The 18,937-nt window shown below is 40.1% G+C and overlaps 1 protein-coding gene and 1 pseudogene across 1 annotated transcript; one reads left to right on the top strand and one right to left on the bottom strand.

Moving 5' to 3' along the window:
* Positions 1-1,867: 1,867 nt before the first annotated feature.
* Positions 1,868-7,196, top strand: LOC112202186 (annotated as a pseudogene).
* Positions 7,197-8,571: 1,375 nt separating this feature from the next.
* On the bottom strand, positions 8,572-10,909 carry LOC112193217 (dynamin-related protein 4C). Its single transcript, XM_024333292.2, has one exon. The coding sequence runs from the start codon at positions 10,789-10,791 to the stop codon at positions 8,791-8,793; it is 2,001 nt and encodes a 666-aa protein (XP_024189060.1). The 5' UTR covers positions 10,792-10,909; the 3' UTR covers positions 8,572-8,790.
* Positions 10,910-18,937: the final 8,028 nt, after the last annotated feature.

Raw genomic sequence — 18,937 nt, 5'->3', positions numbered from 1 at the left:
TCCTCCTCCTAGTTGGGTGAAGCTTCATTTTGACGCTGCATGTGATGTAAAAAAATGGAAGGGTTGGTATGGGTGTAGTAGTTCTTGATGAATTTGGAAGGATGCAGGGTGCATTGGCTATTCTTGTTGATGGGACACTTCGTCTGTTGGCAACAGAAGCTGCAACTTTAAGGTATGGAGTCCTTTATTGTAAAGAGTTGGGTTTTACTAGAGTTGAGATTGAAGGTGATGCCTTGAATGTGTTGAAGGCTTTAGACTGTAATGGCTTTGACTTGAGTGGATTGGGGCTGTTATTGAGGATGTTAAACATGGATGGTAGAGATGGAGATAGTTAAGTGGAAGCATGTTGTTAGGAAAAAGTACAATCAGCGTGCTCATGCTTTAGCCCGGTCAGCTTTGGCTATGACTAGGTGTATGTTTTGCAAGGAAATAGGCCCTATTTGGCTACAAGATCTCGTGGAGAAAAATACTATGTAATAAGTTTGGGGGCAGAGGCATCTATGTGCTACTATATATTACCCTTTTTGTTTTTGGCATCAATGAATGAAATTATCATTTTGAATCTAAAAAAAAAAAAAAACTTAATAAATTAACATTTACCTTTGAAATTTGGCAATTGGCACTGTATTGAGGTGCAGACTAAATGGTTTATGATTTTAGACTTTTTAATGACACGTTTACTTACTTGGAATGAAAAATAATCATGAATCGGAGACAAGTGGAATGAGAGAAGAAAGGAATCGGTATTGATTCCGGAGGAATGATTCCTAAATCCATCTCCCCCCTTTGTAATCGAATTATTGAGTATTCAGGAATCGATTCCTGATAAGGAGGTGGGACCTACATCTATTCTGATTCCTTCATGTGTTAGTAAACGCAGGAATTCTTTTACCTGGAATCATTCCGATTGCTTTATGTGTTAGTAAACGCAGGAATGTTTTTACCCGGTAATCATTCCCTTTCCTTCCAAATAAGTAAACGTGCCCTAAGTGTAGTCATGTAGGATACCAACAAAGCCTTGAACCCTAAGCCTTTGTGTCTTTACACGATGGAACAAATATTATAGGGTTTGAATGTTGACCCTACTCTAGCACACAATTAGAATAATACAAACACCAAAATTGCTGACGCAGTGTAAACCTCTCCACTGAGGAAACTTCACTGCGTGGCTTTTTAAGTAGCCAACATGAAGAATCAATACAATATGAAATAATCAAGCTTACAGTATACAAGTAATGTTTGTTCACAACAAACACTTTCACTTAGCAACAAATGCTAACTTGTTTTACTACTGTTCTAACTTCTAACTTATTCAACATCAACTACTAGCCAATTTGTATTCAATCATCCTCGTACTCAATCTTCTCAATGATTGATTAAGCAATGAAATACATGAAACAAAAATACTGAGAGTTTTCAAAAACCGAGTTGAACAACAAAACCAGTAGTTCAAGCAAAAACCAATTTTATGCAAATAAAAAACTCACGTCGATAAATCAGTTTGAAAACCCTTTTATAGGGGCAGGACTCCCCCTCAAACAAATCGTATCTTAATCACAGAATAAGATAAACATGGAAAGGTTTTAAAACTGTTTTGAACATGTAATCGGATATGCATATATAAAGAGAACTTTATCTCAAGATCAGTGAGATAGCTTCCTTGAAATTCTCTTCATGCGATCTTCCTTTATTTCCTTTGTTTCTACGAGCAATTAGGAGAGATACGCTCCTAATTCTTTACATGTCTGTTGTCCTTGAGATCTTGGGAAAGTCATGTGTTGAAGGGAGTAGTCCAAGTGCTTACACTTTGGGTCCAAATTAGTTGATAAAATTGCTGTTGAAATTCTCAAAAAAAAAAAAAAAAAAAATGACATCACCTCAGATACAAAACGACATCACCTCAGATACTCCTGGTCATGTCAATTTCTCTGCTGAAATGACTGCTTCACTTAGGCTCGCTGATGGTGCTGTCCTCATTGTTGATGCTGCAGAAGGGATGATGGTAATTAACTTTATCTTTCTATTATTATTATTATTCCATAGATAGTGAAAATGTAACGGTTCATTGTCTATGTGGATGAGAGTCCTCGGTCATGCTATCATTTTCTAAATTAGAACTGGATTGTTTCAACTTATCAGCGGAAGTTTGAAACCCTAATCCAATGAGAAACCTACCTTCATGTAAGCAAAACTTAGAAAGTGGTTTGGTATATTCGGTGCCAGTTGCAGGATATACTTGCTTAAAAAGCTTATAACATGTTTCAACATAACAAGGCTACCATATATCACTGTCTCAGCTTTAGAAGAACTAGCCTTCCTGCATGCTTGCTGTTGCAAAATTCTTTCCCTATATATTCCTGAGATTTAAAAGAAGTTAATTGTTTAATTCTCATATTCCAGTGAGTGCCTTATTGTAGATATTGTAATTCACTTTAAACATTCAATTAAATTGCTGTAATTTCTTAAATTTACAATGATTTTCAATAGTCTCTCTACACAAGCTCATGAGTGCGAGAGGCTTCTTCACTACATACATTAATATCTTATACCCAAGATATTGTAGCTTTTTACTTTTGTTCTGACCATTGTAGCCTATTTGAAACATAGTTTTCTATTCTTTTTAATGCATTTACAGTTTTAACTTCTGAAATTATTATTTATGTATTAGTTGTGTGGCTTGGTTTTGTGGCATTCCTACTTAGCATGGTTATAAAATTTTATGATTTTGATCAACAGGTAAATACTGAGAGGGCTATACGCCTTGCAATCCAAGAGCGCCTACCAATTGTGGTTGTAATCAACAAGGTAGATTTTCTTTTATTCACAGGCTGTTCTATTGCTCTTTGATCATTCTATAAAATGATGTACTTCCATTGACTATACTATTATTCTTATGGGTTGCATTTTCATTTCAAAGGTTGACAGGTTGATAACAGAACTTAAATTGCCCCCAAGGGATGCTTACTTCAAGCTTAGGCATACTCTGGAAGTGATTAATAACCACATAACGGCTGCCTCTTCAACTACTGGTCATGTACAAGTTATTGATCCTGTTGCTGGAAGTATGCTTTGCAAGCGCTACTGCAGGATGGTCGTTCACGTTGCAATCATTTGCAAATCTATATGTTAAGCTTCATGGGATTGCTTTTGACGCGGATCAGTTTGCTTCTCGTCTATGGGGAGATATGTACTATCATCCTGAGGACCTGGCTTTCAGGAGAAAACCCCCTGCAAGTGGAGGAGAAAGGTCGTTTGTCCAGTTTGTGCTTGAACCCCTCTATAAAATTTATAGCCAGGTGATTGGAGAACATAAAAAGAGTGTTGAGGCAACTCTTGCTGAACTTGGTGTCACCCTTAGCAATGCAGCTTACAAATTGAATGTTAGGCCTCTACTGAGGTTGGCTTGTAGCTCGGTTTTTGGATCTGCCTCGGGCTTCACTGATATGCTTGTGCAACATATTCCTTCTCCTAAAGATGCTGCAACAAGGAAAGTCGACCACACATATACTGGACCAAAAGACTCTTTGATTTACAAAGCCATGAAAACTTGTGATCCCAATGGCCCGTTGATGGTAAATGTTACCAAGCTGTATCCCAAGTCCGATTGTAGCGTGTTGGATGCATTTGGTAGGGTATACAGTGGCAAGATTCAGACAGGACAGTCAGTGCGAGTATTGGGAGAAGGGTATTCACCTGACGATGAGGAGGACATGACAGTCAAAGAAGTAATGAAGCTATGGCTTTACCAAGCGCGAGATAGGATACCTATAGCTGAAGCTCCTCCTGGTACTTGGGTTCTCATCGAAGGTGTGGATGCTTCCATAATGAAAACTGCCACTCTGTGTAATGAGAGTTATGACGAGGATTTATACATATTCCGTCCTCTTCAGTTCAATACACTGCCAGTGGTGAAAACGGCAACTGAGCCTCTAAATCCCAGTGAGCTGCCAAAAATGGTGGAGGGTCTTAGAAAGACCAGCATGAGTTATCCTCTTGCCATAACCAAAGTTGAGGAGTCTGGGGAGCACACAATCTTAGGTACAGGAGAACTGTACTTGGATTCCATCATGATGGACCTCAGAGAGCTCTACTCTGAAGTAGAAGTCAAGGTATATTCTGCTCACACTTGAATCACTTCTTCACTTTTCTCATGCGTCATGGCAAAAATATCAAATTCACCTGTTGACTTATTTTCAGTGCTGAGTTTTTTGGTTGATATTTTATAGTGTAGTTTTTAAGCTTCACTTACAATGTAGGTTGCAGATCCTGTTGTTTCATTCTGCGAAACAGTTGTGGAATCTTCATCAATGAAGTGTTTTGCTGAAACACCAAACAAGAAGAATAAAACTATGGTAAGAACCAATCTAATTTTCAGAAATTATGCGATTCAATTTCACATTATGATCAGCTAAAAACCTTTGATTTGTAGATTGCAGAGCCATTAGAGAGAGGACTTGCGGAGGACATTGAGAAAGGTGTTGTAAGCATTGATTGGTCTAGGAGAGATATAGGTAATTTCTTCCAGACTAGGTATGAGTGCGATGTTCTTGCTGCACGGTCCATATGGGCATTCGGTCCCGGTCCATATGGGCATTCGGTCCTGATAAGCAGGTAATAATCTAAATAGAACAAATTTATGGTTCTAAATTGTAATAGTTATTTTATAATTATAAGTATGTCTTTATGAAAATTTTGTTTTATTCATCCCCTTTCCTTACCTAGTAGTCATACATTTCATGTCTTTATATGCTTTTATTGACAAAGGGTTGTATGTTTTAGGGACCCAACATACTACTTGATGACACACTTTCAAGCGAAGTTGACAAGAGCATGCTGAATGCTGTGAAAGACTCCATTCTGCAAGGGTAATGAATAAATCATTGTTTGTTTTTGCCCCAATATTGTGGTTTAATTATTACTCACCATGTTGTTACTGTTGACAGGTTTCAGTGGGGTGCTTGAGAAGGACCTCTGTGTGATGAACCCATCAGAAATGTTAAGTTCAAGATTGTTGTTGCAAGGATTGCACCTGAGCCGTTGCATCGTGGATCTGGTCAAATCATTCCCACATCTCGATGTGTGGCCTATTCGTCTTTCCTAATGGCAACCCCACGGCTCATGGAGCCAGTATGTTATGTGGAGGTAAATAATCCTCAAGTCCATACGACGATAAGATTTGGTTCTCAGAAATCGATTATTAACATAGCTTGTTTCTTTTTTGGTGTAAATGTGGAACAAAATGGTGGTAACAAGCTGCTCAGTTTTAATAGAATAATTCTATTAGACAATAGCCATTTATGCTATTTGAAGTCAAAGCATAATGTCAAACTAAACCAGGGTACATCTTGTTGCTTTCCTCTTTATTTCTTTCTATGTTAGATTAATATTTTCTTGATATGTTCTGTGTCAAGCCACAGTCATTTAATATTTTCCTTTTAAATAGAGATCCTGAGGAACCAAAATTGTTTAACATATGCATATCCAGACACTTAGATAAGCAGTGTACTTTTGTTGTCTGATACGTTTGGTGCTCTTGTTTCAGATACAAATGCCAATCGACTGTATATCTGCAATCTACACTGTTTTATCTCGCAGGCGTGGACATGTTACAGCCGATGTTCCTCAACCCGGGACCCCAGCTTACATCGTTAAGGTACAGTGGTTGAACTTCGTTGTGCAATATTCGAGTTACATTCGAGTTACTTCGTCCTGGGTTTTATTGTGATGTGATTATTGCTGATAAGTCTGTCCATTTGGATGATTTGGGTTTTTACTGAATGAGGGATTGAACCTCAAAACATTTTTTTTTTTAGTTTGGTCAATAAACAACATATAGCCATGCTTCCATACTGCGTCGTAGATATTGTGATTTCAAAAATCACAGACTGTAATACATTGTCAGTTATCATTTCAAGTCAGTAACACCCGATCTTTTTTGGTCAGTAATAGGGTACCTACCTAATCTGACTCATGGAAAATTCATGAAACTTAATTGTCATTGTCATGTTGTGATTTTTTCTTTGTGTTCCTAGTATATATGTATGTGTGTTTATTTTCATTCCCTTTTTCCTTTTCCTTGTAATTCAGGCATTTTTACCCGTCATAGAATCGTTTGGTTTTGAGACGGACTTGAGGTACCATACTCAAGGACAGGCTTTTTGCCTCTCAGTCTTTGATCATTGGGCTATAGTTCCTGGGGATCCTCTTGACAAGAGTATTGTTTTGCCACCACTTGAACCCGCACCGATTCAGCACCTGGCTCGTGAATTTATGGTCAAGACAAGGCGTAGAAAGGTATAAGCATCCCCGTCCTTTCTCTTTCACAGTGACTCATGTCTCTACTGTTTTTTTCTTCTTCTTCTTTTGGTCAATACTGTTTTCTTTTACATCTGGTCGAAAAAGATGCACCAAATGGACTTGTTTCTTTTTCTGTACCTCCACAAAACTCAAGCCTTAACTCTTAAGTTTCTTCACAGCAACTCATGTCTCTACTGTTTTTTTTTCCTTCTTTCGGTCAATACTGTTTTCTCTTACAGCTGGTCAAAAAAGATGCATCAAATGGACTTGTATCTTTCTCTGTACCTCCACAAAACTTAAGAACTTAAGTCTTAAGTTTCTTCACAGCGACTCATGTCTCTACTGTCTGCCCCCCCTCCTCTTCTTTTGGTCAATACTGTTTTCTTTTACAGCTGGTCAAAAAGATGCATCAAATAAGACTTTTTCTGTACCTCCACAAAACTCATGTATTAAGTTTCTTCCACATGCATTGCTACTATAGATAATTCGCAAACTGTGGAAGAAAAGCCATATCTAGGCATAATGGGTTTTATATTGAATTTGCAGGGAATGAGCGAGGATGTGAGCATCAGCAAATTTTTTGATGAGGCCATGATGGTGGAACTGGCTCAGCAGGAAGCTGATATTCACCAGCAAATGATATGACTGGCTTAATGATATGGTGTCCACAAATCCATAGACGAGAGAGGTTGTAGGCAATTTTAAAAGGATGGAGCAGAAACATTGAGCTCGTATGCCAAAAGAGAAATTATACAGTTGTAACTTCCGGCTGTCGCAGCGCTTTCTAATTTTGTTGGAAAAATGATGTGACCTACTAATGCAAAGATGCTGTATTGTGATATTTGCTACTATTTGCTACGGATCCGTGAACATCATTATTATTTTTTGATCAGACCCTATTTCATCATTATCTTTCATTTATTTTCAGATATTGGACAAGGAAGGATCAATTGAACACAACTTTTTGTTTCCACCTGATGATCTATATGTTATCTTGTAGGAGTGAACTATGATGAATGACTTCATAATTTCATATACTATGAAATTAGGTATCATTTGTGTGCTTCATGCTTAGAATTTCATGGATGTCAGACAGTTTTTTTATTTTAAGGCAATAATTCATTGAAATATTAGCGATAGAAATTGCACAAGAGGGCATTTTAGATAAAAGTGGAAGCATAAATAAGTCGGGAAAGGCTTGACCCTAGAGCTAAAGTAGAATAAACCAGAAGGTGTACTACACTGCTTGTACAAAACAGCTCCGAAACACCTATATAGAAACTAGTAAAAAAACTGAGGATAAACTCTCAGCCTCCCCAAAATAATTGCTAGAAATAAAACTAGGGCTGCCACATGGTTTGGTAATTGCCAAACCGACCGAATACCAACCAATGTTTTAAGTTTGGTAAACCGACTTTTTGGTAACCGAGACCGATAAAACCGAAATTGAAATTACCGAAAAAGTTGGTTTGGTTTTGGTAAATACCGAATCTACCGATTATCTAAATATTAGCTTTATATATTATGGTTTTCAATACACATACATGTATATTAAGAAATGAACATAAAATTTTTCATAATAGTATGAATATTACTACATATACTACATTAATAGTACATGTATTTTAAGTAACTTAGTCAAAGATGGTTAAATAACCTAGTTTTACTGAAAATGACTCAAACTTGATGTCATATATACAAAAGAAAGCTATAATTAGGAGATGAGTACAAAGTTTACGACTATAAAATTGAAGAATCTAGTTTTATTCGTTCTAATTTTAATTACAATAAATTAGTTGTTTTAAAGTTGGTAATACCGAAAACCGAAATACCGAATTTGGTAGTTATGACTAAAAACCGAAAATTTTGGTTGGTAATTGGTAGCTCAATTTTGAAACCGAAAGTTTTGGTTTTGAAGTTGGTAATACCTATAACCGATTCGAACCGACCGAGTGACAGCCCTAAATAAAACCATTGTCATGCCTTTCCTAATCAATTTGCTAACCCAGTAATTAAAAATGAAGCCACTCCGAAAACTCTTTTAATGGAGCTATTTGTTTAGATTAAACCTAAAAAAAAAAAAAAAAATTCTTCTGGACCTGGATTAGCAAATTTAGCACTCAGTTAGGCTTTGGCCGGCTAGGTGGGTTCTACTAAACAATCATCAACAAGTACTGACTTGAGTACTGAGCAATACATATTATCTTATTTCATGAACACTATCAAACCTTAAATGAAGAAAGATTCCTTCAAGAAACTTAAGCCGCATCAAAATTAAAGCAAATCCACTCTACTAATTGCCAGAAATAGATAGTACATAGTTACATACAAACATGATAAACAAACCTTATTACTTTCAGTACTAGCTAGAAACTTAAGCTGCATCAAAATTAAAGCAAATTCACTGTACTGATTGACAGAAATAGATAGTTCATACAAACATAACATGATAAGCAAACGGCACTATTTTTAGTACTAGCTAGAAAGAGACCATTAGGTAGCAACACCATCCAAGATCTTAGCAACAACCTCTTTGGAATCCCTGAGCTTTTTGATGCTCTTAATCAGCTTCTCGCGCTTGATGGCAACTGCTGGAGATTCCTCCAGCATTTTCTCAATCCCACCACCACAATTTGGTCCCATCAACTCATTCACAATCTCACTCTCCATCTCTTGGTTCACAAGTTTCGAAACACTCAACTGCAAATGCAAAGCCATACAATCAACAAGCCTTCTCAGAACAACTTTCCAATAGGCAGTCATCCTCATTTTCAAGTCGAAAGCCTGAGAGAGAACTTGAGGATACTGCCGAAGGACTCCAACTTCAACTTCCCCAATACCCTCCACATCGATCTTAGAGTGGTATTCATTTAACACCAAATGTATAAATGTGCCTTGTTGACCCATAAGCCTACTACATTCGGATACATATTCTGGATTACATGTATAATCAGTCAGGTTCTCCATTTCCACTATCTCCATCATCCACTGAACTGACCTTTCTTTCATCCTTGTTATAAGATTACGGCCAGCTCTTCTGGTGCATACCTGAAGCTGATAATAGTTTTCTGTATTATACATTAACACAGACATAACCACTTCTTCAATATAACTCCAAACCTTCTCAACAAACCCAATAGGTATGCTCGAAATTCCCTTCACTTTTCCCTGCAAGATAACAAGAAAAGCATTGCGGGGAACATAATTCGGAAGACTAATACCTTTTGCTTCCTCCAAAATCTTGATCTCCTCTACTAAGAAGTTCTTTTTCGGGTCACTTTCTTCACACTTTTGAAGTTGATCTGAGTACTGATTGAGCATCTCATAAAGCCGAGCAGTGCAATGCATGCGCTTGTCATCAGGGAATTCATCAAATTCTCCTCTCACCAGAATTTTCCTAAGTGATTCTTTTGATGATCCGATGATCTGCATAAACGTGGTCATGGCTTCACTAACAGATGACAGTTTCTTTGGCATCTTGTTCAACTCCAAAAGACAAGAACTCAGCTTGTCATTTATCTTCTTGACGATGTCTGGCAAGTTTCTAGCTATGCTAGAAGCTTGAATTTGCACCAACTTTTGAGCCAGAACTGGAATTCCAACCATAGATTTATCAATCTTGGACAGCAAAGGATGAGTTTGAAAAAGTTGTTGAGATATAGCCCTTGCCTCCTCATAAGTTTCATCTCCAATCCGGTTCCTCACACAAACATAACCAAGACCAATACTAACATCATCTGCTGTAACCTTCTCTAATAGTCCTTCGGGCGCCTTATCAACCTTTGTGACCACAGCCAGAGTCCTATCACCAGCTTTATCCACAGTCTGTGACATCCTGATGGATTCACAAGTTGTAAAATCGACAGTAGCAGACAACACATTGAGAATGATGCTCTCTTCAGGCTTGATATACTCCATGATCATGTCTTTGATTTGATCATAGATATCCTCAGGCTGACCATGAACAGGAACTCTAGTGATTCCAGGGAGATCAACCATAGTCAAATCAGGAACACCATTCTTTTTCACCAACAGAGTCAATGGGGTGTTAGAAATTCCCTTACCTCCACCAGCAATAACATTGGTGGCATTGACAATATCATCAGCAATGTTGACCTCATCAGTGTGCTCAACTTTGCCATTGTACTCCAACCGGAACTCTGGTTCAGGACTAGAGTGGTGTTGAAGCCTCATTATAAGGGGTACTCTGGTGCAGATACCTTGTCCACGTGGCAGGCTGATGCCGGCTAGGGATTCAAGGACGCTTGATTTGCCAGATGATTGGTCACCTACAACAACAATGGTGGGGAGCTGAATGCCTTCCTCCATAACCATGAGGCTCCTGAGCTTGTCAACAGCGTCAAGCAGAGGACGGATTTTGTCCTTGTAGGATGACACAATCGGTGCGGCTTCAATGATGGCATGTTGTTCTACACATGATGATCCTTCACCTTCTGAAATGCATGCTAAATCTGTTTGCTTTGCTGCTCCCATCTTCTTGATAATCTGATGTATTGACTGAAAGAAGACTAAAAGAGTGATATGGAGGAAGAGACGGGATGAGAGTAATAAATAACAGAATACAAAGTAAGGTGTAAACAAAGTAGGGGCGTTTAGCTAGACTTTATTCTTTGTTTGGAAAAGCCATATATAAAGATGACTAAGAACAGTAGGAAGATTGTTAAAGCTCATAGATGACTAGGGACCTTTATTTCTGCCAGGAAAAAAAATATGTAAAACGTATACAAACAAAATGTTAAAGAAACATGGTACAACAAAGTAAAAAATATCACTTACTTTTACATGTACAAGAATGTACTACGTTGCTTTACCATTTCCTTTTATTTTTACTTTTTTTTTTATTATAAAAAAAAAAGTAAAAATAAAAGGAAATGGTAAAGCAACATAGTACAAGAAAGTAAATGTAAAAGTAAGTGATAAAGCAAAGAGTTTTGGGAGATGATCCCCTCCTAATCTCTTTATCCTAAGCTTTCTACCACAAACTGACACGTGTATATATTACATCTAATGGCTGTTATTCACTCTCATACTATTAAGAGGCATCTAACAGTTCTAATATGAAAGAAGGCAAAATAGCCAATTACCCCATAACTTTTCCCATAGCTGCCAGTGTACCCCCTGACATTTCAATTTTGATTTTTCACATCCTAACTTTTCTAACTCTTGCCGATTCACACCCTACTATTAACTTTTAGATTTTCCATCTAATTTCTCCGTTAACTTACTAGGCGTTTTCGTTTTGCCAATTGCCAGCAAAAAAAAAAAATTAAGCATACCTCAAATGAGACTCCTTTTTTTCTTTTCTTGTCGAGAGAAATCAAACGACAAGAGCGAAGAGATGAACCGATGAAGCGTTCTTTTCTTTTCTTTTCTGAATATGGAATGGAGAAGTGAAGCTAAGGAATAATGGAGATGTTCCAAACTAATGTAAGTGACTAACCTCTAGATTTTTCCTTGTCTTTTGAGTTCTAATGAATTTTGAATTAGGGTTTTCTGAAGACGTTGATTTTGGTGGACTGGTGTATGGTCCCAAAACTCTATTCTTTTGTTTGGTTTGTTCAATATCAATTAGGATTTCTCAATTGTGTTTTGTGTTGATCAAACAGTTATACGAAAGAATAGAGAGTTGGGAGTTGTTTATGTCAACTTGTGTCTTTCTTAATCTAAAATATGCATAGGCTTGCAGTCAATAATGCAGGAGAAGACTTGAAGTCAATAAGTGAACCTTGTCATTCAGTTTCCTACTTCAATTGATTTTAGGGCAAGTAAACAACAACATACTACACTACTTTATGTTAGGGCTCTATTAGTTAACTCCTTGGATTACAATTTTATGTTATCTAGGTCATTTAACTATTCAAACTTACCCATAATGTGGGTTGATTATATATATATATATATATATATATATGCAGAACAAGAATGCAATGCTGATCATAAAGATGATAGCTTTTGTAGATATATACATTAATCAAATAAACATGCAGCAGCAGCAACAACGTCTTATATATATATATATAGGATTAATTTCAGTTTACCCCCCTGAGGTTTGGGGTGTCATCATTTTACCCCCTGTACTTTCAATTTTGAATTTTTACCCCCTAAACTTTCCAATTTCAATCAGCCGTGTCCAATTTCTACTATTCCGTCCAAATTGGACGTTAAGTTTGACTTTTGAGGGCTAAAATGGTCATTTCAACATAAAAAAATTTAAAAAAATAATTTTTCTTTTCTTTTATGTTTTTTAGTTTTTTCTCGGTTTCTTTGCTTTTTATTTTTTTTCTTCTTTTTTTTTTTTTCTGTTTCTTCGTTTTATTTATTTATTTATTATTATTTTTATTTTATTTTGTCTTCAACCTATACACCACAAGTTATAATAGGTTTATGAAAACAAAAAAATACTGTAGGTAGTTGAAAGCCGCTCGCTGGTCTACGATATTTGTGACATATCTCTGATAATGTGAAGAATTTAGGATATATCCCCAATAAAGTGAAGAAATATCTGTAAAAAATAATTTTACACTTTAACTGTAAATAAATCTCTGTAAAAAATGATTTTACACAAATATTTCTTCACTTTATTGGGGATATACAGATATTTATAGATAAAGTGTAAAATCATTTTTTACTGATATTTCTTCACTTTATTGGGGATATATCATAAAATTCTTCAATTTATTGGAGATATATCACAAATATCGTAGACCAAAAATGATTTTACACAGATATTTCTTTACTTTATTGGGGATATACTGATATTTATTTACAGATAAAGTGTAAAATTATTTTTTACATATATTTCCTCACTTTATTGGGGATATATCCTAAAATTCTTCACTTTATCAGAGATATATCACAAATATCATAGACCAGCGAGCGGCTTTCAACCACGTAGAGGATAACCACTTGGAAGGGTTGCGATGGATTATTTCCTTCCCTCTTCCTCCGGTACAGACAATAGCAGCCGCGACTTAGATCAGAGGAGGGATGTGGGTGAAGAGAGGAAGAGCACGAGTGGCTATACCACAGCCCCCTCATCGCCACAAGATCCAGAAACTCTTAGAAGATCCGCAACCTTATGATTTTTCAAGCCACTTTTGGCCTTGTAACTGCGAATGTAATCGTTTCAATTTACACTGCCTTTGGCCGCAAAGCCACTTTATGAATGAATGTTTCTTCGAGCACAATGCAAAAATTGTTATGTAGAAAATTGTTATGAAATAAAGCCTCATGTGTAGGCCATCATGTATATTCTTAATACACATTGTCAAGGATGAATAAAAATTGCAACAAAACAAAAGTTGAAATTGCTATAAAGTAAGGCCTCAACTAAGGCCTGGATGTATAGAGTGTTGCCCCCCTAGTATTCATAGGTGAAGCAAATACATGAGACTAAGGCCACAGGAAAAGGCCTGAATATAGATGGATGATGCGAGCCGATGAAGACTATGGTTGCCCCCCTGTCCGGGAAGACGGTTAATCCGGTGGATCCTCAAACTCCCAAACACTAGGGTAATATTTCTTCAGGAACCGCCAGTTGATGGGATTGCGATGGATCGCCATCCAAATCTTTGAGGTGAAAAGCCCTGCGCTCCATAATACTGTGGACAACAAAAGGTCCTTCCCATCATGGAGTCCACTTACCGCGATCGGTCAATTTCTCACCAAAAGGCAAAACAGCTTTCCAAACCAGGTCCCCCTCTTTGTAACTACGGCCACGCGTTCTCTTATCATAGGCGCGGGCGATACGCTGTTTTTCCATTACTAAATTATCCAAAGCCGCTAAGCGCTGCTCGCTCAAATCCTCGTGTTCTTGCCACATCGCTTGGACATAATCCTCACTGATTAAGTGATGCTGATCTTGTACGTGTAAGGAGTGAACATTGATTTCCAAGGGTGTTGTAGCAGTGGGATTCCTCTTGCAGGTACGGTAAGCCCATAGTGTCTCATGCAACGTGTCGTGCCACTGGCAAGGGTTTTCAACCAGCATCTTCTTTAGCAGGGTAATAATAATCTTGTTACTGGCCTCTGCTTGACCGTTGGACTGAGCATAATACGAAGTGCTGTGGATGAACTGGATGCCCAAGTCATTTACGAGTTGCTCGACCTCACCTCATCGATGCCACTGACCTACAATGGAGTGATAGGCTCCAAATAGTACCTGGCATCTACATAATTCGCGAAAACTGGGAATGGGCGAGGATCCGCTTTGATCACCTCAGCTTTATCTGTCCCTCTGTTCCACATAATTAGTTCCTGATGGAGAGTTGACGGAACACAGTAGCTCCGGTGGATCCAGTCTCTGCCCAGAATAGCACTGTAGGCTGCATAACAATCTGTCACAAAGAAAGCATAGACGCCCTCTGCAGGGCCAACCTTGATGCGTAAGAAAAGTAATCCCAGGGTCTTTGTCACAGTCCCTGCGAAGTTCTTGAGCGTGAGGGACGTAGATTGGATTTTCTCTTTCTTGATTCCGAGCAAGTGCATGGTCCTAGTAGTAATGACATTAACACCAGCTCCGGTGTCAACCATGATCTTACTGACTTTGGTGCCGCCAACTTCTGCTGTGATATACAGAGGTCTCATGTGTTGGACCATAGCAGGTGTCGGCCTGGTGAAGCTCATGAAGAATTCCTTGCTGTGAGCATCCTCCGTTTCGAGAAAGACAGCTTCTTCCACAGGTGTCATGACCGCCGATGTGATCTGCAAAGGCTGTGCACTACTTTCCTCATCTTCCAAGCAGTCTTGAGCAGCGACAGGTAGTGCATACCTCGCCGGGAGCACGTAAACCATGTTGCAAGACGTATCAGTCATATCTGTCTCCTCCATGTCATCTTCCAGGTTAAGCTTTGGTTCGTCGACAGGGGTGTCAGTGTTGAACTGCTTAGCCAACTGGTGTACCAATGATTCCTCTGTAAGGCCCTTTACCTCACACTGCTTGTGCCCCTGTATTACGGGATCCTGCTTAGGGGAATCTGACTTCGGTTCCCTTACTATGCTTAACTCTAGGGGAGCGACCACTACACTCTGGACCCTTTTTGGTCTCCACTGTAAAGTATCGGCAGTCTTGTCTTTGCCCCCCAGTCTTTCAAAGACCGAAGATTTATCTTCTGGTTCTTCGCGAAATAACCTGGGCCTGACATGTGGTTGCCGAGTTGGCGAACTCTCCTTTCGAGCTAGCGGAGGTGTTCTCTCTTCAGTGATCTTGCAAAAAACACTGGGCTTAAGTGCCCCTGTTGCTGAGCTTGCTTGTTTTTGAAGGCTGCGGGGAGCCATTAATGGCTTAGAAGCTAGTGCCTCCATTTCCTTTTGATATTGCTCAGGTGATTTGACCAATTGCGAAGGCTTGATCAGGCCTTGATCTAGAGCCTCTAGCGCGCGCTTGGCTTCCCCAAACCTGGGCTGCAGTTTCCTCTTCTTGGAAGAGCTTATTTCCACTGCCTTCCCCTTTTCCTTGGTGTACCACTTTCCTTCCTTGATGGTGGTGGCTGACGCTGGCGGGATGTAGGGCTTGGTCAGAATGTCTTTGCGCTTGTTCGTAGCTTTCTCCTCTTCCTTCTGATCAACTGCAACCGCTCTCAGCTTCTTGAACAAATTGGAGTCCTTTGGGGACAGTGGTGGCTCCATTTTTTCTTTTTCTCTTGGGCTAGAAGGTTGATAATTTCGCGATGGCGAAGCCCACCTGATGGGCGGGAGAGAGCCAAAACAAAATGTCTGCTCGTCCTCTTCATGCGACACTTGAATGCCACACTCTTCCTTACATCGCAAGCATAGGACCACGGGTGAGGCTTGACCAACTGGTTTAGTTTTCTTCTTTGCAGGGGTCTCATCCTCCGCGGACTTTCCTTCGCGCCCTTGTGGACTCAAATCCAAGGTTGGTTTCTTCTGATTCTGCTTGGCCCAGTTCACATTGATCCCAGTGTCAGGAAAATGGTTTAGGTTTACTAGCGTTGCTACCGTTACTAGAGCTTCCACCTGCAAACTGCCATTATTAAGCCATACTTGAATCTGGTCTTTGAGCTTCACACAGTTCGCGTTGTTGTGATTCCATAAGTTGTGGAATTTGCAGTACTTCTTCCCTTTCAGCTGGTCTGGTCAAGGAAAGGGTCCAAAGTCGGTCTTCACCATCTTCGCAGCGATCATCTCATCCAGAATCTCATGTGCCTTATTGGCATCATAGGTATATGTCGCGAATTCAGGTTTGGTGAAGGCCTTCAATTTGAGCTTGACAGGTTCCTTGGAAATTTTCAGTTGCTTCAGTGCTGGATTCTTCCTCCTGGTTAGTTCATAAGCAGCGATATCATTCTCCTCTTCCACATCGTCATCCTGAACTGCTTCTTCGCTGTGATGATGGTAATAAGGGTCATAAGTAGCCGGCTGGTAGCTCAGGGCCGCTACGGAGCGATGTTTTCCTGGTACATATGTCCCTTTGGACGCATTCTTCCTTGCGTCAGTTTCTCTGAGGAGATGTTCAAAGCTGCCCACCTCTGTGATGAGTTCTCCCATTGACTGGATCATGCTGCCATGTTGTTTCTTTCGCTGACGAGGTTCGAAACCCTTGACTGCGAGCTTGACTAATTCTTTCTCAGGCAGGATGAAGTTCAACTTGGCTTTCTGAATCTGGAAGCGCTGAAGATAGGCCACAACGGACTCTGTAGGCTGCTGGGCCATCTAAGTGAGAGAAGCCAAGTCAACCTCAGGCTCAATGGCTCCGAAGATTGCTCTTAAAAGCATTTCCATTGCGGGCCAATCCGCGACTGTTCCTGGTCGAAGCTTGGAAAACCATCTAAAGGCAGCTCCCAAAAAAGTAGTGCCAAAGATCCTGCATTTGAGGATATCATCATTCTGGTACTGGCAGCATTGCACCCTAAACCTGGCCAAATGAGTTGCCGTATCTTCGGTATCTTCCCCTGAAAAAGTAGAAAATATGATATTTTTATTACCCCTGGGAAAGGGCGTGAGCATTATATGCGGTGGGAAAGGTCCCTCATAGACCCCATCCATTTGGGTCCTAGGATTAGCCAGCCTGAACATCTCCTCTACCTCTTCACGTCTTACATATTCTGGGCCTGGAGGAGGAAGAGGAGGTATTGCCACAGTATGGCGAGCAGCCTACAAGGGTATTGCCTGGTTTATAGCCACTGTCCCTTCTCCTACATGTACAACACGGGTTGTAACTGGTTGCTGAAGAGTCACTGCTGGTATATGCGTCTCTTTTGCCATGGCTGTTATCTTAATTGGGTTACCAGCCTGGTCAATCCCATAATAGCTTCCTGGCAGTTCTTGGTATATGTTTTCTGCCCTATCGCCGTCGTATTGAAAGAATGTAGCAGAGTCGGACGAAGCTCCACCAACTTTTGATGCGTCATGCTTCTACCTGGTGGTCTGTCCGCCTGACGAGATGGCATTCTCCTTGCTGCCACCGATAATCAGAGCTTGCTCTTTACTTTTCTGTGGTGTAGCGGCAACGGTCGTGGAAGGTGTAGCGGTATTGCTGCTAACCTTCTCTCGCTGATTCGGCGACACGTACTTGCCCGAGCCAGAAGGCTGGCCAATGGAACCAAGGATAACATTAGGATCCCCTAAAGCTTTGTTCAACACTTCTCTTGCCTGGTTCAATTCGGCTCTCTGCATGGCCACCTCGGTTGCGAGGTTAGCGCTATCCTTGCGAAGACCTGCCATATCTGACGCAGTCTGCTTGGTTTGGTTTGTGATAGCCTCCATGATTTCTTTCTGGCACTGATTTTGCTCACTAGCGATACCTGCGGCATGAGCCTTTACTGCATTCTCTGATTGTGCGATTAGTTGCTGAGTATCCTCTGCATGTCTGGTAATGCGCTGGTCTAGTTCGCGTATGAGCTGGTCCGTTTTCGCAGTTTTCCTTTCGAAATCAGCAGCTATCTTCTTGTGATTTTCAATATTCTCCATGATGATCGCGAACTTCACCTCTGAGGTCGCTCCCTCTGGAATAGGCTTCGCAACGAAAGCCTCTCTTTCCCCACTTTCCACTGTATTGGAGACAGCGGTAGTGATAACAGACTCACTGGCCTGATTAGTAGTGACATTCTGGCCCTCAGTAGCGGCCGGGTGATTCTCTCCACGTTCAGTTGACATATCGGGTGTTTGGCGAGAAAATCTTTGGGTCACTTGTTCTTCAGGAAGACCACGACAGTCCGCGCGAGAATGTGGTCTGTAACAGGAGGTCTTGTGTTTTGAGCAGTTAGCTTAAACCTCTTGGTAAGGGTTTTCGCTTGACTTCCCAATGGCTACGTTCACGAAGAGACACTATTGACGTCCCACTGGGAGTGCCAAAATGTTTGGCTCCAAAACCAGTTGGCATGCAAACTGTCTCTTTTGAGCGTGTGCGCAGACGTGCCAGCACCGTGGGGTGCAGTCATCGGGGGAGTCCCTTGACCTGACTTCTTCTTCAAGCATTGTGGACGAGGAGAGCACCAACCTCACCACAAGGTTCTTCTCTAGCCTTCCGAGAAAGGACTTCTTGCCTTATGGATAAGGACTTTGGGTGTGATCTCTTCGCGTCACCGAATCGATACTCAACGTTGTAGGCTGAGCAGAGCAATCACTGGGAAGTTTGGAGAAAGCACAGGTTCTGCTAAAG

Source organism: Rosa chinensis, chromosome 1 (assembly GCF_002994745.2).
Source record: "Rosa chinensis cultivar Old Blush chromosome 1, RchiOBHm-V2, whole genome shotgun sequence".
Classification (NCBI taxonomy): domain Eukaryota; kingdom Viridiplantae; phylum Streptophyta; class Magnoliopsida; order Rosales; family Rosaceae; genus Rosa; species Rosa chinensis.
The sequence above is the reverse complement of the archived record's forward strand: the minus strand, read 5'-3'. Positions and strand labels throughout refer to the sequence as shown.